This window comes from Aphidius gifuensis, linkage group LG3 (genome assembly GCF_014905175.1).
Source record: "Aphidius gifuensis isolate YNYX2018 linkage group LG3, ASM1490517v1, whole genome shotgun sequence".
Lineage (NCBI taxonomy): Eukaryota > Metazoa > Arthropoda > Insecta > Hymenoptera > Braconidae > Aphidius > Aphidius gifuensis.
The window spans coordinates 22,522,631-22,550,207 of NC_057790.1; the positions used below are offsets into that span (position 1 = coordinate 22,522,631).

Consider the following 27,577-nt stretch of genomic DNA (forward strand, 5'->3'; position numbering starts at 1 on the left):
TTTATAATTTTTATTTTCTTCTTCAAGCTGTAAAATTATTTTATTAAATTGTTTAAAAATTAATTTTAATTTAATGATTGTTTTTTTATTAACTTGACTAAAGCCAAACGTAAAAAGAAAATCATTAGAAAATTGAGGAAATAATTAATTTAATTATTCAGGTTTTAAGTAAGTATTTGTAAATAAAATTAAACAAAGAAAATAATAAAAAGCTGTATGTAAAGACATTTATCAAATGTAAATATTATTTATTTATTTTTTAAAATCATCAGTTAATAATTGACTGATTAATGATGATGAATTTTAACAACACACTTGTTGATTAATAACTCAACAGCCAGATAACATTTTTCGAAAATATATCAAGGATAATTTTCATCTCTGCAACTCCTGTAAATTATTTAATTAGTAATATTAATAAATATAATTAATATGCAATTATGAATTTTTTGTTTTTTTTTCAACTTGATTAGAAAACAATAATTATGCATTATTTTATTTATTTTTTTTTTATTTGAAGCATACATTTTAACAGACACAAATGGATGTTTAATTTAATTGCATTACGACATCTTATTTTATTTTTTATTTTTTGTTTTTATATTCCATTCATTCAATTGATTATTTTTTAAATTTACTTATTTCTTTTGTTATGCATTATTTATTTTTGTCAATGTTAATTACTCAGCATAAATTTGTTATAAATAAGCATTTATTTATTATTATTTTCTCCTCACCATTTTGTTGTATTTTTAATTTTTTTTTAATAATTATTTTGCTGCATGTCCATGGTTCATTATAGTGAAATATTTATTATTTATAACTATTACCCAAATCATGACACTCTGACCCATTTGGAACCTTTGATTTACTTAATTAGCTTTCTCAATTTTATTCGATGATATCATTTGCTCTGTTAGAGCTTTTTTTATTTTTCATATTTATTTGATTATATAAAATTTTCGTAGAAAAAAGCTTGGATACAATTATTTTAGATGCGTTTCTTTTTTAAATTAATTTGGGGACATTAATTGTGATGCATGCATGTTTATAGTGAAAAACCCACAATAATTATCACTTTAATTTTGAAATATCTAAATGATCAACTCACATAAATAATATCAGTAATCAAACACTTGCATTTATTTAAAATTGCTAACCTTTTTTCGATTGAACTGAAAATTATTGATGAAATAAATATTACTACAAACCATACAAAAAAATAGACCAATAATTTTTCAATAATGAATTTAAATATAAATAAACACAGTGATTGATTAACTGCTTATATTATTATTTTAAAAATGAATATAATAAATTATTTAAACACTTATTAATTATACGAAAGATAATTAATTATTAAAATTAAGAAATTATATTCATTTTTTTTTTTTAAATTTAAAAGCATAAAATTTACACGTTTATTTACTTTCACAATGAATCATAATTACAATTCATGAATTTAATAAAATACGTTACAAACAGAACATAATAAGATTTTTCATAATTTATCAATAAAATTTTTTTTAAACAATAAAACAAAAATAATAATAACGTATTTAAATTATTAAGAATTGCAACAATGTCCATACATATATTATTTGTTTTTTTTTTTTTTATCATTGCAAAACTTTAAATTATTATTCAGTTTATTTATTTATTTTTATACTGATTTGTAAAGATCAATGCAATAATATTACTTAAATCAATAAGAAAAATAATAATTAAGTAATTAATAATTTGTGCGTTTTATTTTTCTTTTTTTTTTCTTGTTGATATACGTAATAATTTTTGAATATTCAAGCATATAATTTACGTTTAATTTATTAATATATATATTTTTTTTTAAACTCCCCCAATTTTTAGTATAAACATACCAATAAAAATTATGTGTGATGGTTTAAATATAACCATTGTTAAAAATAAAATGTTTCATTATTTTCATAAAGTAAAATTATTTATAAATAAATTAAACAAATAAATGAATGAATAAAATTAATTTATAGGCTAATTATATTATTGAATAATTAAATGAATTAATGAATTATTATTAATGCCATTAAAATGAATTTATATATAATTAAAAAATTAATATTACAATTGAATTAAATTTGAAATTGTTTTAAGTTTATTTATTCAATTGTTATATTTATTTTTAATTTACATAAAATCAATTTAACATATTATTAGTATTGAACCAATGATTAATTTCTTTTGTCAAATGAAATTTGTAAATATTATTTGGAAATTGTCTGCCCTTTTATTCATGAATATTATTATTTTTTTTTTTTTGTTCCCAATTACCTTTTTAGACATGGGATATTTCCTGAGAGGACAAATTATATTAAATACAATAAAAATTTTATCTTGTTAATTATAAATATCAAGTTTATAAAATAGCTGCTCAATTTTAAATTTTTAATTAATCAACTTAATAAAGATAAAAAAATTATTATAAATATTTCATTTTGTTTTAAGCTTGCCTTTTTTGCAATATATATTTGTTGATATTTGTTTTTATTTATTTATATATTTTTACGCATCTTGATATATATATTTTATTAAATCTTAATGATTAATATTTGGTGAATAGCGAGAATAAGTGAAAATGATGCAAATAATAAATGAGGCGATGAAAGGGAACGTTGAGTTTTTTTTTGTTTTATATTATGATACGTGGTTGATTTTATTTAATAATTATTATTTCCTTTTTCGCTACCAATTTGAATTAAATAACCCTGGGGTAAAGCATATATGAACTTAGGTTGATAATTAATTTACCAAAAACCGCCAGCACTGCGACCACCTGGTGGATTATTAACACGAATACAGGCTCTTCGAGTTTCATCAACATCCTCTGGATAATAAAATAAAAATTACATAAATAAATAGATGTTGTAAAGTTAATTTTTGTTATTAAAAAAAAACAATTACTTACCGCTAATAGAGAAAGTTGAATCTTGAAGATTTCGTTGACCTTCAAGACGTGGACCTTTTGCTGATGGTGTAACAACAGCTGATTCAGGAAGTGTTGGTGTACATGATACCTGAGATAATCTTGGTTTTTGAATATGATGATTACCATTTGTTTGATTTATTTGTAATACTCTTGCTGCTGATGCTGCTAATTTAGCTGCTTCACGAGCTTTGGCTATTGCTAAATCTTCATCAGCATATCTTTTTTCATCTTCAAGTGTTCTAGCAACACCTCGTGGTCTCTTAAATTAGCATAAAATTAATTAAATTAATATTAAATTTATATTAAACAAAATAATTATATCCAGCTTAAGGTAAAAATACTTTTTCTCTTTGTTCAATTTTGTCATAAACATAAGGAGGAAATATTGGAGTTTCCACAAATCTTCCATATCCATGAACAGCTTTAACATCACTGTCATCAAGACAAACACGACCATTGACAATAACATATTCTGGAGTTCCACTAACTTCCATTCCCTTTTTAAAAAATAATTATTATTAAATGTTAAATATAAGTTATACAAAACAAGGATATTTATTTACCTCAAATATATTAAAATCAACAGCTTGAACATGTGTTTCAGCAGATATAACTTTTTTTCTATTTGGATCAAATATAACAATATCAGCATCAGAACCAAGAGCAATAACACCTTTTCTTGGATATAAATTAAATATTTTTGCAGCATTTGTACTTGTTACTGCGACAAATCTTGTTGGATCCATTATACCAGAATGAACACCTTTTTCCCATACAACAGACATTCTATCCTCAACACCATTAACTCCATTTGGTATTTTAGAAAAATCATCTTTTCCTAAAGCTTTTTGATCAGCATTAAATGTACAATTGTCACTTCCAGTACACTGAAGACCATCTCTATTTATAAAATAAAAATAATACAAATTATACAATATTAAATTGAGCAAGACTTGAGACTTTGAGTTTATAATATTTATATCAATTACATAATTTGAATTTTTTATTTATTTATTTATCAATTGACATGTTGCATCAAATTTATGATTTATTCAGTTTTTCTTTCAACTTGATAAGTCTAAATATAAATATATATATTTCAGGGACATAAATCAGTATGTTAGTAAGTAAATAACCGAGAAGCACGCTCTCACTTGTAATAAAATACACTTCCTGTTTAGTTTGAATTATATACTATTTCCTCACAACTTAAATAATACACTTATTTATAAAAAAAAAAGTAAATATACATTTTTATATTAATCAAATGAAAATTCAACACTTTCCAAAAACCATAATTGGAATTATCGTGAAAATTAGAAATTGATTAAATTTTTATTTTTTATATTTTCATATTTAAACAAGTTTCCAATTTGAGTTATAAAAAATAAAAAAATTTTGATTTTTATCACCTACTTTCCAACAACATTTACAATACATATATTATTCATCATTTTATTACATTAATATTAAATTAAATTGTAGTATATATTTATTTTTTGATTGATATACGTGATTGTCTATTTGTTGATTAAATCGTTACTTACTCGTTGAGTTTTTCAATCAAGTATGCGGGTGTTGTTGAATCCGGTCTTAGTGGTGGATTCGTGACAAACCGACATGCCTTGTTTATGTCTTTTCCATACAATTCACTACCATCAATGCCAATACTGGCAGCAATTGGTTGACCAAATACAACACCACCATTATCATGTCTCGCGGATATCACGTCTGCTGCGGATTTACTCATCACCGGTCCAATAAACAACGGACAGTTCACCTGATAATTTTTTTATTTTTTCTTCATTTATACATTTCAACATTCATTCGTACATTCAATAGCTTTACTAATTAAATAAGGAAGAAAGTAGACTCGTGCAATTTACAAATAATTCATGCAAAAAAATAGTTACTACTTTTTTCTTTTTGTGTGTGCGTGTAGATACAATAAATTATTTAAAAGAAAAACTGAATAATAAATAAAATCATGCAACATTATTTTTATTAAGTGCGATAATAAAATATGTGACAACAGTCAATGTTTAAAAATATATAAATAAATGATTATCTTGAGAAATTCAATGTGACAAAGTTTGTTGATTTACAAAACTGGTTGAAAAAAAATAAAAAAAAAATAAGAAAAAAGCAAAGAGAAATCGTTAAACGAGATTGTTCATGTTGCGGAATTGCTCGACGCTTCTTCTGACCTAAAAGAAGATACCGACAATTTTTTTTTTATTATTGAGACGATTCAAGAAGCCTCAATGATCAATTAATCCACATCAATTCTCATGATTGAGATAAAATAAAAAAAAAAAAAAAGTTAAATAGGTATATATGCAGAAAAAAAATTAAATAAATAATAACAATGATAAAAAAATAATAAAAAAACTCAAACAAGTTCCCATGAACTTGGAGTTGATGATCTTGAACTTATTCCTCTCCTTTTTTTTTATTATTTATTGTTGATAGTTTTATTATCATTTTGTCTAGTTTTTTTTTTTTTGTTTTGTATAATTTGTCTTTTTGATGAAGGACAATTGACACTCACGTGGCAAGTTTATTCATAAGTTCACGTGGTGTATTTTCATCTGGTCGTAATGGTGGACTAAGTACATGTCCAGCAGCATGTCTCCAACAGCTATGATTACATTTTGTACCATCAGTACCCAAGGCCGCAGCAAGTGTCTCTCCCCAAACACAAACCCCCCGTTTCCTGGCTGATTCAATAACTTCCGCAGCACTACGACTCATTACATGCACTACGTATAATGGACAGCAAACCTGTGCCCATATATTAACTAGTGTTTTTTTTAAACGTGCAAATAGATAGATGAACAATATTTATTTCCAATTGGTCCAATCAATGTCACATAAAATATACATTTAATTTTTAATCAATAATCATTTGTGTTTGTTGGCCGTATCATCACAACTCGTGGGGCTTTATCAACATCAGAATATAAAAATAATAATTCCAAGGCAATAATTGAATAAAAAATTATTTTCATCATTTAATAAATATATTATCTGTATTTATAAAATTAATTTAATTATCATATTTGGATTTTAATGGAATTTTACTTTTATTTTTTTTCTGTATATAATTTTTTGTTCAAATAAGTTACCACAATTCCATGGATTGTTAATTAAATAAAATAAGATTTAATTTTTTATGGAGTGAAAATAAAATGCATGTTTTCATCATTTCAATTAGGTTTTATATAAAAATAAAAAACAAGAATTGTAACTGAGAATGTGAGTTAAAGTAAATTGTGTGTAAAAGCTTGAAGTTATTTTTTTTTTTGATGCTGATTTAAAAAAAAAATTATATGGTTGTATGCATTGTACTGTCTAGTTATTTTAGAATGATTTTTCACTGACATCCGGTCGTTATTCTTCAACACCCTGACACTACTGTCGGCGTATTTTTATTTCGATCAAACTTGATTATTATATATTATTTTTTTGTGACATTGACTGTACAAATATTGTTAAATAAATTACATTCCATTTGATAGCTTTACAAATAAACTAACATTCTTAGATAAAGAATAATAATAATAAATTGAAAAATTATATATAGAAAAATAATTCATGCTTGAAGAAAATTAAATTATTAGAATAATTTTTTTACCTGATTGGCAATAACACAAGCTCTATTTGTAGCTTCTGCTTCAACTTCTTCAGGACGTGATAATTCATGGCCTTCAGGACCAGTTACTCCAGCATCAAGAAGTTTTTTAGTATTCTAAAAATTCATACAATAAAATTATTTTTAAATAATATATATACAAAGTAGTAAAATAAATAAATTATTGTATTTTTTACCATAGCAATAATATCACCATTTTCAGCATGAACCATTGCAACAGCACCAAGATTTTTGCAGACAGTGAATGCTTCAATAAGTTCTGAATCTTTAAGCATGAAGAGATCTTTGTATGCCATAAACATCTTGAAACTGTTGATACCGTGTTCTTGAACAAGTATTGCCATTTCTTCTTTTACCTGAACAAAAAAAAATTAATAATTATATTTGTTACTTTTTTTTTTTCTCTACATCATTGATGAGAAATTTATCTTGAAATTAATAACAACATTTTTATATAAATTTTCTTTAAATTGTAATGGTTTTTTAAATATTTCTTTTCACTCATTTTCCAGTTGTAGATTATATTTTTTTTTGTTCAACATTATGCATTTGATCTGCTTCAACGAAGCAAAACAGAGAATGATAGTTGATTGCTATCACCTCTTTTTTACTAGGTAAAGTGGCTTATGATGTTAGCATTGAAAAAAAAAATATATCCAAGAAAAGTAAACATCTTTTTGAAAAATAAAACATTTAATAAATAAAAAGTAATTTAATTGATCTGTATATTTTAAAAGAAAAACAATTATAAAAAAAAAGAAGAAATTAAAGAAAATAAAAACAAATTAAATTAAATTAAAAGTCCATAAAAAGAAATAAAAAAAATTTAAATTAATTATGGCAATTATGATGATATAAATAAAATGAATGTAATAAATACGGGACTTAATTGTTAATTAAAATGTGGGAATTATTTATAAATAAAAACAATGAGGCATATCTTGACTGATTTCTATGATGAATCTTAAAAAGAAAAATTAGAATTAAAAAATAATTTATAATTTTAAATGCCAGAAAATCCCATGATTTTTATAATGCAAGCATGTAAATTTTTTTTCAATGCATTTGATGGAAAAAAAAAAAAAAGTTAGACACTGTATTACTTAGTCACCTTTTAGCTTCAACATCCGGAGTTTTGTTACGTTCCAGTGACCCAATTTTCAAACTACCAATCAATTAATTATAATTTAAAAAAAAAAAATAAATAAAAATCATTCAATCAATTTAGAAAAATAATTATTAATTATATAATTAAAAAAAAAAAAAGATAAAAAATTATTAATTAAATAATTTAAAACTAATATGAACTTGGCAAAAGAAAAATTCATTATTCTCTGTATTGATTATTTGATCAACTATATTCAAGTTAAAAAAAAAACTAACTCTATGATAGCACGAAAATTTTAAATCGAGGGAATTTTTATCTGCAATTTAGTTAACAAATGTAATAATCTCTAATCGTTTCCCGTTTTAAAATACAATTATTTATTCTGTTCACATATACGAATGATAATATTATCTTTATTATTAAATGTAAAAATAAAAATTGAGTAATATATTCTTGAAAATGAAGCCATATCAAATTTCAAATAAATTAATAAATTTTATTTTTAAATAAATAACTAAATTGTTATTTCATTGATTATCTCATCACTCAATTGATGATGTGACTGAATGGTCTGGAGACATCAAAAGAGACAGAAAGAATTGTGCGAAATTAAAAAAAAAAAAACTACACACATAAATTGCTTGTGTCACAATGACCTAAAACCTTGCACTCATTAATTCTCATCATGAAAAATTCACCAACATAATTATTATTTAAATGTCAATACGTTAGTAATTTTAATAATATAAATAAATATATCATCACCTTTGGATTCCAGCTGGTAATAGCAACATGTAGACCATAATCACAACAGACTTTTTCATCAGCAGTTGTACGATATCTATCATATGCCTCAAGTAGTGTTTCATCTTTGTAAGGTATAACAAAATCCATAATCATCGTTGTTCCACCAGCAACAGCAGCTTTTGTTCCTTGATAAAAATCATCAACTGATTTAGCTCCCATTAATTCCAATTCAAAATGTGTATGTGGATCAATACCACCAGGCATTACATATTTTCCACGTGCATCAATTGTCCTAGTACCACCTGGAATTATCAAGTTACGTCCAAGTTGTCTGAAATTAAAAAAAAATATCTTATTAAAATTTTTTACATAATTTTATTATTATTTATTATTATTTTGCAAAAGTAATTAGGGCCATTGTAGATGACTTGTAAAAGTATATCAAATATCATTACAAGTATCAAGTGACTAAGTAGAGTGATACAAAAAATAAAAACAAACAAAACTTGTTTGATCGGTGCTTGAATGTTTTCAGATTAATTTTTTGAATTTTTTATATTTGATGAATTATTTTAAATATTATAATAGATGTTTATTTTCAGTTGGGGGATTCATTAGAGCTTGAATAGTGTGGGGTTATTTTAATATAAAATCAGGAGTTTAATCTTCAGGATATTCTGCGTATCACGGAGAGAAATGCCTGCAAGGCACAAAACATATTGGATTATTCAAAACAAGGGGGATTTTAAATAAGGTCGTGTCCGGTGTTAAATTTTTTTTTTTTTTCTTTGTGTGTCAACAAAATTAAAATATATAAAATATTTTATAATGTAAAGTCAGGTTTAATAAATACAATTTTATATTTTTTTAATAATATAAATTACTTACTTTATTATTCCATCTTCGATGTAGACATCACTATCAATCATTCCATCTTCATTAACGACTTTTCCATTTTTTATTAATAAACGATTTTGGGCACTCTGTAAAATAATAAGTTTAAAAAAAAAAAAGTCATTAGTTCATTATTAATGTCATTTAAATAATTTAAATTGAAAATTACAATAGTCATGATTTTTAATGTTTACTGTTTATTATTATAGTGTGTAGTATTATTACGTGTGAAGGACTGATTAGTTTTGCATCCGGTGAACTTGATTATGTATTATTTTACATCAATTGATGATTGCCGTTGTGTATTTTTTACATACAATAAAATAATTGAAGTTCATTGTTGAAAACAAGTATCAAATGTTTGATTTAATTAATTTTTTTTTTATTTCAATTTTTATATTTGCATAATTTACAAATTTAGTAGCGTTATTGGTTATGATTATATTCAACAAATAACTCTTTCAACTTTATGTTTGCCTAATAATTTTGCATAGAAAATTTGTCGATGTATTAAGAACAAAGGAGCACATAAGAGAAATTTAAAAAAAATAGTATTTTGTATTAGGAGAATATAAATAGCAAAGAGGTATTGCATAATTTTTAAAGTTTACCTCTTTTATAATATAATTCCCTGTTAAAAAAAATTTTTCGTCCGGCGAAATTTAAAAAAAGAATAGCATTTTGTATTAGGAGAATATAATTAGCAAAGAGGTATTCAATAATTTTTAAAGTTTACCTCTTTTAAAATATAATTCCCTAATAAAAAAAATTTTTCGTCCGGCGAAATTTAAAAAAAAAATAGCATTTTGTATTAGGAGAATATAAATAGCAAAGAGGTATATTATAATTTATGAAGTTTACCTCTTTTTTAATATAATTCCCTGATAAAATAAATTTTTGGTCCGGCGAAATTTAAAAAAAATAGCATTTTGTATTAGGAGAATATAATAAGCAAAGAGGTATTCAATAATTTTTAAAGTTTACCTCTTTTAAAATATAATTTCCTAATAAAAAAAATTTTTCGTCCGGCGAAATTTAAAAAAAAATAGCATTTTGTATTAGGAGAATATAATAAGCAAAGAGGTATTCAATAATTTTTAAAGTTTACCTCTTTTAAAATATAATTCCCTAATAAAAAAAATTTTTCGTCCGGCGAAATTTAAAAAAAATAGCATTTTGTATTAGGAGAATATAAATAGCAAAGAGGTATTGCATAATTTTTAAAGTTTACCTCTTTTATAATATAATTCCCTGTTAAAAAAAATTTTTCGTCCGGCGAAATTTAAAAAAAGAATAGCATTTTGTATTAAGAGAATATAATTAGCAAAGAGGTATTCAATAATTTTTAAAGTTTACCTCTTTTAAAATATAATTCCCTAATAAAAAAAATTTTTCGTCCGGCGAAATTTAAAAAAAAATAGCATTTTGTATTAGGAGAATATAATTAGCAAAGAGGTATTCAATAATTTTTAAAGTTTACCTCTTTTAAAATATAATTCCCTAATAAAAAAAATTTTTCGTCCGGCGAAATTTAAAAAAAATAGCATTTTGTATTAGGAGAATATAATTAGCAAAGAGGTATTTGATATTTTTTAAACGTTACCTCTTTTATAATATAATGAATTTAAAATTTCCTTAATTTTTCTTTGAAAAAAATAAGAATTCATAACAGGAGTATAGAATGAGCAAAGAGGTATTCAAATATCTGAAAAATTGAAGATTCATAAAAAAACAATAATTTTTCTCGTTAGATACAGTGGTTAAAAAATATTTTTCACATGAAAATGGAGACTGAGACATTGATTTAAGAATAGACAAAAGATTCCATATCAGCAGAACGGTTTGAAGACAAAAAAACAAAAGAATGATAATAATGAAAAAGCAAAGTCCCATGTAGCAATGTGCATTTCAATATACTACCACGATTACTCGTAACAAAACTCTTTGCATTTGGTATATACACTTCCATCGGGTAAAAGGTTTTTTAGGGTGATATTTTAAAAAGAAAAGTTGCAGCTGGGTTTACCCCATAGTATCAGAAGTTAAAAGTATATGTACATGAATTCATATTGTAGATAATATACAGATTATTCTAGAAAATATTATGCCGCTATTGTGGCTGAAAACAATTAAAAGGACAAGTCGAGGGTGCCCTCAGTATTCGTACTGTTAACGATACTAATCTTTACGATAAAAAAAAAAAAAAAAACAAATATTAAAAATTCACTTCCACGTTGTAAATATATTATTCATTTACTCGTACAAATTTTTATGTATTTAAAAATTACTGAGCTTGTATATTTATGGCTTGTCTTTAAGTACATGCAAACAATTGAAAAAAAATATTATTTTCAGCATATAATTATTTTAAATAAAGTTAAAAAAAATTATTGATTAAACTAACAAATTGATTTTGGCATAAACAAACCTTGATGTGACCTTAGAAAAACATTTGTTCAATTAAATGAAATATAAAATTACAAAACTACAAAGTTACAAAAGACCTTGTTAAATTTTTTTTTTGTAAAATGAGGCTAGACAAGTAGAGCCTATAAAATGTGCCAGACACATGTGTTTAAGTAAAACCTAATTTTATAAGCTTTTAAAATAAAAAAAAAAGGAAAAAAAACAACTAATGGTATATGAACAAAGACATATTACATGCTGGAGTAATCACCAGTCACATTGATGGAATTTCGAAAAATCACAGCATATATATTTTAATTATTTTAACTAAAATCAACACGTCAGTTTGACTAAAATGCATTTGTATATATTAAAATACATAAATATCCTTTATTAAATATAAAAAAAAGCAATAAAAGGGTTGATGAATCATTAGTTTTTGACCCTCTAAGAATAGTGACTCACTCAGTTGATTTATCAAGACAATCTTCCATAAAAAGTTTCCATAAAAAAATAATAATACTCCGTTTTAGTTTTTTTTAAAAAAATAAATATTAAAATAAGTCTAAAAAAAGAATTATGTAACGGGTTATAGTCTGAAAACTTTCACTATTTGGCCAATGTGCCAACACTGATCTAGCCGAAATTATGTCAGGGTCTTCATATGTGTTAAAATAAATAAAATATTGAAAAATAGTATTCTAATTTGTAAAGAAATATTATAAATAAATAATAAAAAGGGTCATGTATATATTGTTGTTATGTGCATGGTCTAATTGACTTGCAAATAAAATGTTTACATTGTCCGGAAATGACAAACGTACAGGTCACACCTGGCTGTACTCAGTGTGTACTGTCTTCTCCAGTTGGTCTGTCTATTTTTATCACAAATCAACAACCTACACCCACCCCCTATTTATCAAATGTACATATTATAATAACACGAGAAAATATAATTTTTTAAATACAAAAAAAAATGTAATTAGATGTGGTTAATTCATTTTGAGAGAAATACTTTTCGACCTATTTTACACTGGCTCAATGTCAGAATTTCTTGGTATCATTGGCGAATGTTAAAGTTGCACGAAATAAACTAAATTTAAAACCAGACAAATATTCGTGTTTGTGACAGAAAATTCAACAGAAATAGAAAAAATAGCAAGTAGTACAATGTGCAAGAAAAAAAGTAAAAATAAATTTAAAACAGTAAAAAAGAAAAGATAAAAATTTATAAAAATAAATTTTTTAAATGTAAAATTAATGTAAAAAATATTATCAACGATGTTTAGCTATTATCAGGTATAAAAATAAAAAATATAATTTCCAATGGTGATTAATAAAAGCTAAAAATAATATTTAAAAATAAATAAATAAAAACCAACAAAAGATAAGAAAAAAAAAATACTTGAAAAAATAAAGTGTCAATCTATTTATGGAGGTAAAACCATGGCTTTGAATTATCTCATCAATGTATGTGTGAAGATCCATAAATATAAATTTGTTTCGCGTGCAAGTAATATATTAAACTTGCGTCAACGACGCAAACGTGGACGACGCAAACGTGGACGACGCGACGTAGTGTCGACGAACTATCGATTTGACTCTACTAGTATTGTACTTGTGCAAAGTTGAGGTCGTTGATTTGAAAAAAAAAAAAAAATACAAATATATTAAATAAAAAAATGCATTTACACAATAAAAATCACCATGAATAAAATAATTATTAATACAACGTAAAAAATAATAATAAAATAACTAATACATCTAAACTGTAATTCAAAGGAAAATCAAAAATGCAGAACGAGACGAATTTGCCTGTTAGATCATTCTAACAACCGTAAATAATAACGGTATATAAAATATTTTTGTTCCGGTTGTCAGTTGCATACATTGTTATTTTAAAAATATATTTTCTCAAAAATTATTTTTAAATTTAAAACAAAAAAAATTATTAATCTGTCGTAAAAAGATCAGCCAATAATCCATCTAAACGAAAAAAAAAAAAAATATTAAATCCATCAAAGTTTAATTATGACATGCAGATAGATTATATTTTTTTAAACTTGAAAACATGATAAAAATGTTCAAAGTACATTCAATAAAGTTAAATAAATTTTATGAGATTTTTATCACGCAAATAAAGGCGTTTTGTACTGATAAATCAATATCTTCAAATTACAGTTTCAAAAGAAAATAATAAAAATACTCTTGTTAATAAAAATAACATGTACATTTTAAAAATAAATATAATTTTTAGTTTGACGAAATAAAATGACTGTTAAATAATATTTATATACAATGAAATTAGTAAATTAATAATCGCTTTTATTTTTTTTGTTGAAATAAAAAAATAAAATTATATCACGTGCCAGGTGGTGAATATATACAATGGGAGACATCGAGGCGCGTGTTGCGTCAAGATAGGTGGATCAATAAGTCTTGAACTACATATTTTTTCTGACCATGCAAACAGTAAATAATAAATAAAAAACATACTAGTAATTTTTGGTAGATAATTTTAAAGCATTAATTAAAGAATTTGATTTTATATTGTTAAAGATTATGGGACACGTGTGAAGACACCTAACAACCCCTCGAAATTTAATATTATATATTATTATTTCACGCTCACTCTTTACTTCCCCTAATATGGGCCATTTTTCCCCTTAATTTCAGGATTATATTGATTTTCATTCAATCATTTGTTCGTCTGTAAAATATAGGTCAACAAAAAAAAAATAAAATAAATAAATACTTTTGCAATAATGAATAATTTAAATATTAAAATTGATTATAAAAAATATATTATTTAAAAAAAAATAGAGCAACATGTATGTTACTTCATTAGCAACTATATTATTCTGAATTTATTTTTTTTTTTGTTAAATTTCTTGTACTTCAAAGCAGCCGCATAGCAGTAATATGCCCCTGAAAGTTAAATAGAAATACATGCATAATATACAAACGCAGTATATAAAAAATAACAGAAAAAAAAAAAAAGAGTTATAGTATGACTTTTCTACCTTCCAAGCCGCAACATATATCTATATAAATGTTTTTTTTTTTTTTTTATTATCAACACCGTGAACAAGTTTCAAGTGACTTCGACATTCAAGTTGCCGATATACTTTTGATGCCCACTTACTGATTTCCATTTAGGGAATAGAACATACTATCAAGCTGTAATTTTAACTCACATCAAAATGGGAAACGCCTTTTACTCTATCCTCAAATGAAAAAAAAAAAACAAATAAAATATAATTTTCTATTACAAACCCACATGAACCCATATTACATACCACATGTTAATAAAAATAAAATACAAAGTATTTTTTCGTTTTAAAAATACAAAAAAAAATATAGTAAAAATTTTATTTTTACACCATCGTTATGATGAGGATTAAGTATGTCAAATAAACACAAATTTAATTTTCTGATTTCAGTAGTTTTTCATGTACAACATGATAAGAAAAACACTCATGATAACATGATGAAAAAATATTTGATATAAAAAAATATTTTCATTATCTAAAGCTCAATGTATGTTAAATAAATAAATTTTAATTTTCCATAAATTTTTCATTATGTAAATTGTTTTTAGATTTTTTTTTTTTGTGAATTAATTGATAGCTTTTTTTTTTTCAATCTATAAACACCTGTTTATAAATATTATCATATATTACGTAATAATTAAACACCTACAATATAAATAGATGTAGTAATAATGTCGATATTATTGGATGATATTATAAGTGGATAATTTTAACTTTTGATTTTATTACACACTTGTATATTCTTCTCATCATCAAGTGAGCATCCACTCTATCGAAATTGAGAGTTACGAAAAGATCAAATACCTGTATTTAACATGCCAAAAAAAAATAATCATGATGCCAAAAATACACCGGTATTAAACAATTTATTTTATCGAAAATAAAACAACTATAACAATTTTTTTTTTTCTCATAAATACATTAAACAATTAGCTTTAAAAAAAAAATAATTATACTGATTATTTATCTATAAATATAATCATTTTTTACTGCTTCAAATTGAAATAAATTCCAAAACAAAAATGGACTAAAATTCCGGTATAAAAAAAAAGCAAAAAGCAACAACAAGAATTCCTTCAAATAAAAAAAATGTTATTTAAAAAAAAACGTAATAAATTCAATACTACTTGAGCATTCGCCAGACATCACGAGTACAATTTTTTGTAATTAAAAAAAAAAGTAAATCAATGAATTCAATGAATTAAATTTTGGAGCGAAAAAAAAAAGGTAATAAAAAAAACTCACCTGCAGATGGATCGGCACCTTCTTCACGGGGGTGCTCATTTTGTTTTAACTATGAATAAAAATTATTAAACACAGTAACAATAACAGTCCCGCCAAAAGAGGTATTTGTACCACAAATAATTACGCTTAATTATTTTTAATCACTAACTTAATTATCACTATAATATTGAACACAATTTTTCTTATTTTTTTAAAATATATATATTTTGTAGATTTATTTTTTATAATAAACTAGAAAAAGATATTTCTGGGTGGAGGTTTTTTTGATATATAAAATGGAATATTAAGTTTGAGTTTGCGCGTCTGTATAACCGGGACCTTGCGATCGACTGATGTCGAGATATTCGTGCGCGTTGCTTTGTAAAAAAATGAAATGCATCTATCCCCACTGTTGACTTGAATTAATCAATTTTATTGGTTGATATTTTCCCACTCAAACAATACCCAACGAATTATCATTCATATGATGAGTTGAAGTGAGAGAAAGACATACTCTCTCTTAACCGGGAATATTTAAACCAACAAAAGTTCATAAAATTATTTTCTTTTTGTTTAAATACTTTTTTATTTTTGTAATTGTATATTTTTTATTACCTGGTAAACCACAAGACTCTATTCTTATATGTCGTTTGAATATTATTCATTCTTCTTTTGGCTTAAATTCATCAGGTGTTATTATTTTTATTTTTGCAGGAGATTCGAATCGTCAACTTTATATATGAGTCTTAAATTTTGTGGTTTTTTTTATTGTTGATGAAGAAGAGTGTGCTTTTCTTATACTTCCTGTTGATTATTTAATATTTTTTAAAATCAAGTTTCAACAATTCCCTGTGGATTTAATAGTGCTTTTAAATGTACAAAATAAATGATGAAAATGAATAATTTGAAGTTAATAAAAATAGCTAATAAATTATTACAATCACGTAGATGAAACAACATCATGTTACACATAGCGATGAGATGTTTTAAAATAAAATGTAACAGTTCAACTCATGTACTATAATAACGAATCAATGTTGCCATCAGTAATCTCGTTTTTACCATATTCAACTGATAAAAAATAAGCAAAACAAACACAACTATTTCTGAAACAAAAAATAAAAAATAAATGAATCAATCAATGAAACATGGAAAATTTTGACATTTATTTTTTTTATCTTTATTATATATATTTTTTTTTTTTATGCTTATTTATACTTAAGACTGTACCATCGAAGAAAAATCATTTTTTTTTTTTATCTATTTTGTTTGTGAATAAAGTGAAAATAATAATTGTCACATTTTAAATTAAATTTCTCTTAAATTTACATTTTTTTTTTTTAATAACCATTACCTTTGTTATCCATATTTTCACGTGATCAATATTTTCCACTTTACATTTTTTTTACTTTTCTTTTTCTTTACTTAAAAATTATCATAGATTTTTTTAAAAATCAATAAAAAGGATACTTAATATTTTTCTAAAACAAATTCATAAATTTTATTTTATTTTTGTTTAATTATTTCAAAAGAAAAAGAAATTAATTTTCTTTTTTTTTTCTTTAATTTGTTTATTATTTGATTTAAAAATTAAAAAATAAACCGAAAACTGAAAATCAAACAAGAAAAGAAATAAAAATTATTAGTTATAGAAAAATTACTGTTTTTTAAATTTTCACTTAGTCTAAGTTATTTTTCATTTAATAATCCTGTCTACGTTTTAAACAAAAATAAAATATATTATAAATTTAATATTTGTAAGAAAGAAAAAAAAAAAAAGAAATTATTTCATACATTCATTCTTATTATTAATAATTTTTTTTTTATCAAGTTTGTTTCTTTTTGTATTAAACTGTTTTTTGAAAATTTAATTTTTACTTCAATTTGAATTTATTTCATTCAAACATTTCACAAACAAACACATAAACTAACACACATTTTTTTATTTTTGTTTTTTTATAAATCTTAATTAACTAGTTTTCATTATTCATTCAATAGCCTTGAATTAATTAGATTACAATAACACAGATATACAATTTGTGTTTTTTTTTTTTTTTTCATTGTTGTGATTTCCAAACAATGCAGGCTTTTTTTTAATTTATAATTACTATTTTATTATTTAGATACTTATTATTTCCCTATTTTTGTTTGTTTTTATCTTTCAATTTTTTTTTTTATATAATATATTTTAAATATCGATTCCTCCACGTCCATCCACACAATTTCATATCAATTTTTATACAAAAAGAAATTATTTTGATAGATATATAAAAATAATCTATCACCATTTATAATTTTAATTATATTATTATTATTATTTTGTCATTATCAATATTTTTATCGATTATCTCTCGTATTTTTATTCTTTTTATTTGTTTTTTTTTTCAAACTTATGTACAATATTCGAGCGACTTGAAAGGACGTTGTGATTCGACGTATTTTTGTGTTGAAAAAAAAAAAAATAAAGTACACATTCTTGTTGTATGATAGATAGGTCATTATCAAAGCTAATTTGTCATTCTGCGAATGAAAAATCATTAAATCATCCTTCGGGATTCATTGGAATTAAATACTACGAATTTTTTTTTATTTTCAGTAATTTATTTTTATATAAATATCCGTAGAAAACAATGAATCCTGTAGAAAAATTTTCATTCGACAGTTGATAATTATAAGCTCGTTCTTGTTGTTATTTTTTTAAATAATAAAAAGTTCGTTGCATCGAGGATTATTAGTTTTTTTTGTGATAAAAATTGTGACCAACAAAAACATGCAATGTGATTTTATTTTAAATAATTATTTTCATAAATTTTCAAATATTATTATTTGATTTTATTCTCAGTTGTTTTATTTATGTTTAATATTATTTTATTATTTATTTATTATAAAACTCTGATCTGTAGAAAATTTTATAATAATATTTTTTGCATATTTTTTTTCAAAATTGTAGAGTGTTGACATTGTCAAATATTTATCAATTTATGACTCATATTTATTATTAATTTGTACAATTAAAATTACAAAGTTTAATGTAAATAACGTGATTCAAAATTTGTTTAAATATTTTAAATGATTGTTATCATATTTTTATAATATACAATGTAAAAATAATGGTCAAGATTTTTTTTTGTTAAATAATCAATGCCAAAAATTTACATTTTAATATTTAATGTGAAATTTAAATTGATGAATAAATAAAAAGAAAAATTTTCACTGTTTTAATTGTTAAACTGATTGTTAAAAAATTTTAATTTATCGTAAATTTAATTTATCAAGTTTAATAGTAAATGAATTTTGTTTAATTTTTTTTTAAAGACAATAAAAGAAAAAATTCTATATATAAGGTTAAATCAAGCACCTATCAATTGATCGCGAGTCATAAAGCTTGGTATTAACCAAGTTTATAAATAATTCACAAGGAAATAACCTTCGTGTTTTTCTTCTGCCTTGAACTCAAGCAAACTTACAAATTCCCACAGAATCAATTACTGACTTTTTTTTTATTTTATAAAAATTATTCGAATTTTTTACTGTAATTGCCTGTAAAAAAATAAATAATAAAAGAAAATATACAAAAAAAAATTAATATTTTTTATAAAACACGAAATTTCAATATTCATCAATTGTTTATTATTTTATTCGAACACTTGGAGTACCTCGATTAATAATGTTAATTATTTCAATTGTTATTTTTATTTTTTTTTGATATAATTAAACCACTGATAGCATTACACATTAAATATTTATAACACATTCGCGAATCAAGTATATTTCAATGTGATATTGTCTTTTTTAAACAAAATATCATTATGATTTAAATTCATAGACAATAATGTCAACATGTGCATTAAAAAATGAAAATTAAAATCTTCAAATTGAAACGTTTTTGTTGTAGGATTTGTTGTAGGATTGAAAAAAAAAAAAGAAAAAAAAAAAAGATGTTGGGATAATTGTTTATCTAGGGGATGGGAAAAAAAAAAAAAAAAAAGCATTTATATTAAATATTTGATAATTTTTTTTGTTTCTTTTATGAGCACAAGGGAGAAAGGTGGTAGTGAAAATATTTTTGAATATTTAGATAAAATTAATTTAGTGAAATTAGCTCACGAAACATTGTCACCTGATGCTTCTTGTTTAATTTTTTTAATTGGTGAATATCCGGGTGAACGATTATCCGTAACTGATCTTTTGACTTGTGGATTATTTTTAACTGCAGTTGTAGGATCTATAAATAATTAAATGTAAATAAAATTAATTAATTTTCATGTTTTAAATAATTAATAATATGAAGGATTAATTTGTATTTACCTTGTAACCACCTGACTTGAGTGGCAGGTCCATATCCTTTATCATTTCTTGCAGCTATTCTAAATATAATTGCTGGTTTTGATGTTGTATCCATATGTGCTGCACTCAATGAAATATTTGGAACACAGCATGCATTTGTTGGTCCACAATAAACACGTATAAATGCCAATTGTGTTGGTGTTGTTGATACTGTTGTTGGTTCACCACCTGCACTATTTGATACAGAACTTGCATTACGTACAGCAAGATATACTGAATATTCTAATATTGGTCCAAGATTACTTGGTGGTGGTTCCCATGATAATTGTGCACCATCTGATGATTTTGATATTTTAATAGCACTTGGTGCACCAGGATAACCAGGTAAACAAGTTTTAAATGCTGATACATCACTCCAAGCACTTATTCCACAGCTATTAACTGCTGCAACTCTAAATTTATATGCAACACCAGATTCAAGTGGTAATTTTGATCTACCTTTGTATATTTCAGCAATTGGTAAATTTAAATCAATTGGTTGATCACCAGGTAAATAATAATGTTGTACAGTACATGTTACTCCTTTACATATACCAACATCAAACCAATTTGCATCTTTTTTATCTTCTTCATTAATAACAATTTTATTTGTTGATTTTATTGCATGTTCAACTGAACCAAGTGCAGCTGTTGCAAGTGTTGAAAGTGCAGTTGAATCACCACTACCAGTAACTCTTGTTTCATTTTGTTTTTCAACTTTTGATAACTGTTCTTTATTATTGGATTCTTGTGAAGCTTCAATTTTTACTGGTGCAGTCATTGGTATTGTATTTATTTGATTTATTTTTGGCTGAAGTTGTTCTTCATTTTCTTTTGTTGTTGAATTACCATTTGTTACAGTTTCAGGCTGTTTATTTCCTTCTGTATCTTCATCCATTGGTTCTGATATTGGTTCTAATTTTATTTGTCGTACTTGTGGTTCTTGTGGTACTTGTGGTACTTGTGGTGGAGTTGATTGAAGAGTTGGTGGTGTTATTTTATCATTTGATGAATCTGTTGACATTGGCTCATCCTCAGTTTTATTTATCATTAAATTATTATCTTGATTTTTTTCTGGCTCATTTGTTGTTTCAGCATTTAATTTTTCAAGCTCACTTTCAATATTATCAATTTTATCATTTTCATCATCATTCATTTGTTGTAAATCATTATCTATTTGTTCTTGTTTACATTGTTTATTTACAACAGGTTCAATTTGTTCATGTTCTTGTTCTTTTTCTTCATTTTCATTTGTATTTGTATTATCTACCTTTTCATTTTCTTTTTCTTGATCTTGTTGTTGCTGTTGTTGTTGTAACTTTTCTTCATCTTCTTTTTCTTGTGATGTATCTAATTGATCAGTTATTATGTGTTTTTGTTCAGCTTCATCTTCAAATGACATTTCAGATAATTCTTGACTTGTTGGTTGTTGTTGTTGTTGTAATTCAGATTGTTCAGTTGGAAATGAATCACCTTCTGACGGTGCATTACTTACAATTTGCATATCACTTTCTGATGTAAGATTAGATTCACTTGGTTCAACTGGTAAATCATTAGGTGCTATTTCAGATTCATCATTATTATCTTGTAAATTTTCTGATGTATTTTCAATAGTATCATTATCATCATTTTTTCGTAAAGCTTCTTCAATAAGAGCAGCATCATCACCAATTGAAGTATCATTATTTGCTTCAGATTCTTGATTATTATCATGGTCATTATCATCATCAATATTTGATTGTGTTGATTCAACTGTTGGTTGTATATCAGATTCATTGTTATCATTATCAGTTGTTGCTTGTGATTGATTTATATTTGTATCAACATCGTCATTATTATCATTATCATCATCTGAGAATAAATCACCAAGACCATCAACTTGTGGTATGACAAAATTAACATCACCATCAACTTGCATTGGATCACCACTTAATTGTGATACTAATGCTGCTGCACTTTGTGCCTCATTACCATTACAACTATCATCAGTTTTATTATTATCATTATTAGCAGCATTACTATCATCAGTTTCCATAAAATTAATACCTGGATTTTCTTGTAATGGTTCTGTTAATCCAGCTTCAGCAGCAAGTGCAGCAAGTGCTGCATCAGTTGTTGCTGGTCCATCAGATGTTGTTGCAAGTGATGCTGTTGGTTGTTTTTGTGGTACAAACATTATTTTACTTGTATCAATTTGTTCACCACTATTTGCTGTTACAATTGAACCAGTTGATTGCATTAATGTTAATGTTTTACTAAGACCACCAGCCATTTGTAATGTTAATGGTTTACCAGGTGTACCTAGTTGAGTTTTTGGTGAAAATATTGTACCTTGACTACCTTTTGTTGATATTGTAACTGTTTTTGTCATACCACCATGTCCAGTTATTGTTATTGGTTTACCAGTAATACCACCAGCTGCACCAGATGATACAACAATCATTTTTAAACCTTGTTGATTTGTAATATGATTTGCTCCAGTTAATACATTAACTGGTGTTGTTAATGCACCACTACTTTGACCAGCTGGTGATGTTGTAACAGCTTGTACAGTACGTAAACCAGAACCAGTTGTAACAACAATAAATTGACCACCTTTACCAACTAAACCACCATTACCACCTTGTTTTGTTAACATTATTGTTTGTTTACCAGCTAAACCTTGTGCTTTACTCATTGTAACTAAATTTGAACTTTTCATTGTTAATATTTTTGAACCACCAACTGAATTTGGATTAACAAGGCGTAATATTGTTTGTCCTTGATTAATTGTTTTACCACCAGGACCTTGTACACTTTTACCAGGTATTATACTCATTTTTGGCATTGCTACCATATTTTGTCCAGGTTTTAAAACATGTAATATTTGTTGTCCACTTATATTTTGTCCTGGTTTTTGTAATATTATTTGTTTACTTTGTTGTGGTGATATTGCACGTAATACTGTTGAGCCTGGTGCAGCAAAACGTATTTGTTGTCCAGGTTGTACTGTTTTCATACGTACTGTTGTATTTGTCATTGTTTGTTGTGGTAAAACATTTGTTGTTATAACATTATTCATACTTATTTTTGGTGTTGCTGCAGCTGCTGCGGCTAATGCTGCAATACCAGACATTGCAGTTGGTGATTGACTCGTTACAACTTGTGTTGTTGGTATTGGGGTTGTTGTTGCTGCTGCTACTGCTGCTGTTGATGGTGATGATGATGTTGTTTGTATATTATCAGGTGTTGCAACAACAGCAGATGTTGTTGCAGCAGTATTGACAATTGGTGAACGTACTCTAATAATATTACCAGCACCAAGACGTGGTGTCATTGGACTTGCTGATTTAACTATTGTTGGACTTGATATTGGTCTTGGTGATTGTGATTGTGCTTGTATTGTTGCTTGTACTCTTGCTGGACTTTGTGGCATTGTTGCACGTATTTGTGTTATTGTCGGTGTTGATATTTGAGCAACAGTTGTTAATGGTTGTGTTGTAACAGGTATTGTTGGTGGGGTTGGAGTTACAGTAGCAATTGGAACAATTGGTGTTACAGAAGCAATTGGTGTTACTGCAGCAATTGGTGTAGTAACAGCTGCTGAAACTTTTACAGCTGGTGATTGAGTTGTTGGCTGTAATGGTAATGCTGCTGCTGTTGTTGTAGGTGTGGGTGTTGGTGTTGGTTGGGGTGGTGGTGGTGGCAATGCTGCTGGTTGGGTTAATGGTATTGCTGATGTGCCAATTGGAGTTGTCAATGATTGCCCAGCAGCAGCTGATCCAGGTGGTATATCATATTTTTGTATTTGCAATATATAATATTGCGCTGATGGTGTTGCTGCCCAACTGACTTCTAATGAATTTGTTGATGCACGTACCAATTGTACACGTGATGGTGGTGGTGGTTTACTAACTTCAAGGAACCACAAATCTTTACAGCAAACCTATTATAATAATTAATTATAGGAAAAAAACAAACAAAAAAACAAAGATAAGTGTTTGTTTTTAAAATTAAAAAAAAATTCGGGTAACAAAACTAACCCTAACCTGGTTGTTCCATGCTTTACGATAACCATCACGTCCTGACCAAACGTAAAGTCGACTTTGTATTCCTACCGCACAATGACCTGCTCTAGCACGTGGTACATTTTCTTCATGTGTATCAACACTAAGTTGTTCCCAAGTAAGTGTTTCTGCAATAATAATAATAATATTTAATATTTAATATAAAATTGAATTAAATATGTGAAAAAAAAAGAAAATTAAATATACAAATATATACCTAAATTGAGACATGCCAATGTACTCGTACATTTCCATTCTTTTTCATGTGTTGCAACTTTAACATCATCAATAACAAGTGGCACCCAACCACCAAATACATACATACGATGTCCAATAAGTGTTGCTGTATGTAATGAACGTGGTAATGGTGTTGGTCCAAGTACAGTTGGTTTATTCCATGTCATTGTATCAACATCCAAAAACCATAAATCACCTAATCTACAACCGCTCATACCACCATAAATAACAAGACATGATTTACCAGTTTTTTTATCTTTATATGCAACACCAGTATGTGATTCACGTGGTGGTGGTTGTGGTCCAAATGTTTGTGGCATTTCCCATGCAGTTTGTCCATTTGGTAATAATTCAAGTGTATATAAATCATTTAAATATCTTGGTATATTATTTTTAGGATCATCACTATCATTTGCAAGACCACCAAATAAAAATATTTTATTACCAATTAATGTAAAACTATGTCCAAGACGTGGACATGGTATTTGATTATTTTTAGATGGTTTTGGTTTTAATCTTTTCCATTCCCATCTACTTGCTTGTAATTCATATAATTCATTTGAATATTTACCATATTCTACCATACCACCAAATACAAGTATTCTTGTTCCTTCAACAACAAAACCATATGCTGCACAACCTGGTGGTATATCACCTTTTGTTGATGGTACAAACCATTGATTTGTTGCTAAATTAGAAAAACAAAAATCATCATCATCATCATCATTTTTAAAAACATAAAAAACATAAAATTGCGCGGTTGAACAATAATATCACAGCGCATGCGAGTGCATCAACTTGAAGTTGGCCATTGTACAATTTATTCAAGAGAGAAAAGTACAAGGATGGTAAATAGGGGGTGTGAAGAGCAAAGAGAAAAACAAGAAAAACAAGGATAAATATAGAGAAGTGGCAAACGTGGAATATCATCATCATGGAGAAAAAAATAATTATAATAGCCGCCTGACAATATAATATAGTGGGGGAAAAGCACAGTAATGGCCGCTCCCTTGCGTATAAACAGCAAAAATGTCAGATAAACTATATATTTTAATAATGATAATTGAAATATGAATAAATATATAATATTAATGACAATAAAATAATGCAAAATACATGATTATAAATATGCTTTTTCATGATTAATTATAGATAAAAAATAGTTGATTTTGTTTGTGCTCCGGCCGGCCAATGTCGTGTCAACGCACGCCGCCATATTGAATCGCGGGAACAGAACGGCGGGGACTTGATGATAGGACGCACGATTTAATACACAATCATATGAAAAATTTTAATATATTTTCATTTTGTTTATATTTATTAATAAATAAATATTAAATTTGATGATTATATTGTATATGTTTACCTGTATTATATACATGAAGTTCATCTACAATGCCCTCATTGCCACCGCCAAATACGACCATGAGGTCTTTGATAGCAACCGCCCGATGACCATGTCGAGGCCTTGGCTGGGGTCCGGTTGGATTTGTGAGTTTTTTCCACTTTAACATGGGTGCTGCCATGATAATGTTCCTTGATCACATCATTTTTTAAAACAATATTATTTATTAACCAGTGAGCATCATTGGCTCAACTGTATTTTAATCATTAACCTTATTTTTTTATTTGCAAAATGAGTTATCTAGATCAAGACAATATGATAAACTCACCAAAAAAAAAATAATATCACTTATTGATAAACTTATACACAATATCACTTGTTAAATTAGTCTACTTTTAAATTAATCTTTTATACACTAATATTTATAAATATTATTTTATATTTTGTATATTTATTTTTTTATTTATTTATCTTTCGTGAATTTTGCCTTGAGGATGCACCCACGAGTATTCGCCTATCCCAAGATTCGAAAGTTTCTTGATTGTTTAATACAACAACACACACTAATACTATTGTAAAAAAAAAAAAAAAAAATAAAAACTCTCCTTAGAGACCTCTACAAGAGTTGACACTTTTTTTTTTTTTTTTCACCACAATGAACATTGAATACATCATCTAGATAAGCCGCTACAACTATGCTTGTCGCCGCTGCTGTTGCTTGGTGTGCTTGGTGTACCTCATATATACACACACACATACAAAATTTGATAAAAACTAACCTTCCCGGCGTTTTTCTCTCATCACTCGTATATTGCTTTATTTTTTTTTCGTTATTTTTTTTTTTTTTCAACCTTTTTTCTTTTTTTTTTTTTTTTTTTTTCAACTAGAATTTCAAAGTGCTGTAATGAAATTAATTGCACCTCGCTGTGAACGCGATATTATTAATTATTGTTTAATATAATTTATGATAAATGTACCAACTTGTATTTGCAAATTATTATTGTTGTTTTTTTTTTAATTTTTTTTTTCCTTATTCGAGTGAAAAAAATCCGCGCGTTCGTGTTTTCTCGACAAACGGAATAAGATTGTTTCGTTACTCCGTGACTTTGGACTTGATTCGGGTGTCTCTCTTTTATAATTGACTAGGATAACGGCTATTTTTGGGGAATTTCAGTTTTTTTTAAATGGGGTAGACCTGTTGGTAGACTTGCTGCCTTATATTAACCAATAGAAATTAGAAGATGAAACGTCTCTCTCGTCGTTCTAGCCGGGTTTGGGTGATAAAAATAATTGTTTTTTTTAACGTTGCACAATTCGTAATATGTTTTTTTTATTTATCATCACCACCGCTTTTGATTTCGATGCTTTGACCATCAAAATGCGTATCACCTTTTGAGGTTATATATACAATAATACTCTCTCTCTCTTTACGTCACTCGTTTATTTTACACTATTGTTTTTTTTTTTTTCAAATTGATGAAAAATATAATCAACAGTTATTATCAAACAATAAACGAAAATTATATTTTACATGATTTTTATTTACGCGCCTACTTCTTTATAAACATTACATGTAT

General features: G+C 25.7%; 2 protein-coding genes across 5 annotated transcripts; both read right to left on the reverse strand.

The window, feature by feature from the left end:
- Positions 1-221: 221 nt before the first annotated feature.
- LOC122852928 (dihydropyrimidinase) lies at positions 222-16,412 on the reverse strand. 3 transcript variants are annotated; one of them, XM_044153061.1, is made up of 11 exons: positions 16,068-16,412; positions 9,358-9,452; positions 8,488-8,800; positions 6,791-6,970; positions 6,597-6,710; positions 5,511-5,743; positions 3,523-3,859; positions 3,301-3,456; positions 2,939-3,218; positions 2,782-2,857; positions 222-390 (listed from the first exon to the last, which is right to left on the reverse strand). In XM_044153061.1, exons 1-11 carry the CDS (start codon positions 16,104-16,106, stop codon positions 363-365), a joined length of 1,851 nt encoding a protein of 616 aa, XP_044008996.1. In that variant the 5' UTR covers positions 16,107-16,412; the 3' UTR covers positions 222-362. The 3 variants fall into 3 exon arrangements, with proteins under 3 accessions (XP_044008996.1, XP_044008995.1, XP_044008997.1); XM_044153060.1 differs by lacking the exon at positions 5,511-5,743 and adding an exon at positions 4,507-4,739 and having other exon boundaries at positions 228-390; XM_044153062.1 differs by lacking the exons at positions 222-390; positions 5,511-5,743 and adding an exon at positions 4,507-4,739 and having other exon boundaries at positions 2,277-2,857.
- A 2,083-nt stretch (positions 16,413-18,495) lies between these two features.
- LOC122852930 (host cell factor) lies at positions 18,496-27,564 on the reverse strand. 2 transcript variants are annotated; one of them, XM_044153066.1, is made up of 5 exons: positions 26,022-27,564; positions 24,636-25,343; positions 24,401-24,546; positions 20,355-24,297; positions 18,496-20,271 (listed from the first exon to the last, which is right to left on the reverse strand). In XM_044153066.1, exons 1-5 carry the CDS (start codon positions 26,179-26,181, stop codon positions 20,150-20,152), a joined length of 5,079 nt encoding a protein of 1,692 aa, XP_044009001.1. In that variant the 5' UTR covers positions 26,182-27,564; the 3' UTR covers positions 18,496-20,149. The 2 variants fall into 2 exon arrangements, with proteins under 2 accessions (XP_044009001.1, XP_044008999.1); XM_044153064.1 differs by having other exon boundaries at positions 24,395-24,546.
- Positions 27,565-27,577: the final 13 nt, after the last annotated feature.

What these genes read in the sequence shown, in the direction of transcription:
- LOC122852928 (XM_044153061.1), bottom strand. Translation starts at nt 16,106, where the DNA reads ATGAGCACCCCCGTGAAGAAGGTGCCGATCCATCTGCAG. An exon ending in AGGTGCCGATCCATCTGCAG is followed by an intron (nt 9,453 to 16,067) that starts GTGAGTTTTTTT and finishes ATTATTTTACAG; the next exon opens with AGTGCCCAAAATCGTTTATT. An exon ending in AAATTGAACAAAGAGAAAAA is followed by an intron (nt 3,219 to 3,300) that starts GTATTTTTACCT and finishes TGCTAATTTAAG; the next exon opens with AGACCACGAGGTGTTGCTAG.
- LOC122852930 (XM_044153064.1), bottom strand. Translation starts at nt 26,181, where the DNA reads ATGGCAGCACCCATGTTAAAGTGGAAAAAACTCACAAATCCAACCGGA. An exon ending in ATTGGCATGTCTCAATTTAG is followed by an intron (nt 24,547 to 24,635) that starts GTATATATTTGT and finishes TTATTATTGCAG; the next exon opens with AAACACTTACTTGGGAACAA. An exon ending in CATGGAACAACCAGGTTAGG is followed by an intron (nt 24,298 to 24,394) that starts GTTAGTTTTGTT and finishes TTATTATAATAG; the next exon opens with GTTTGCTGTAAAGATTTGTG.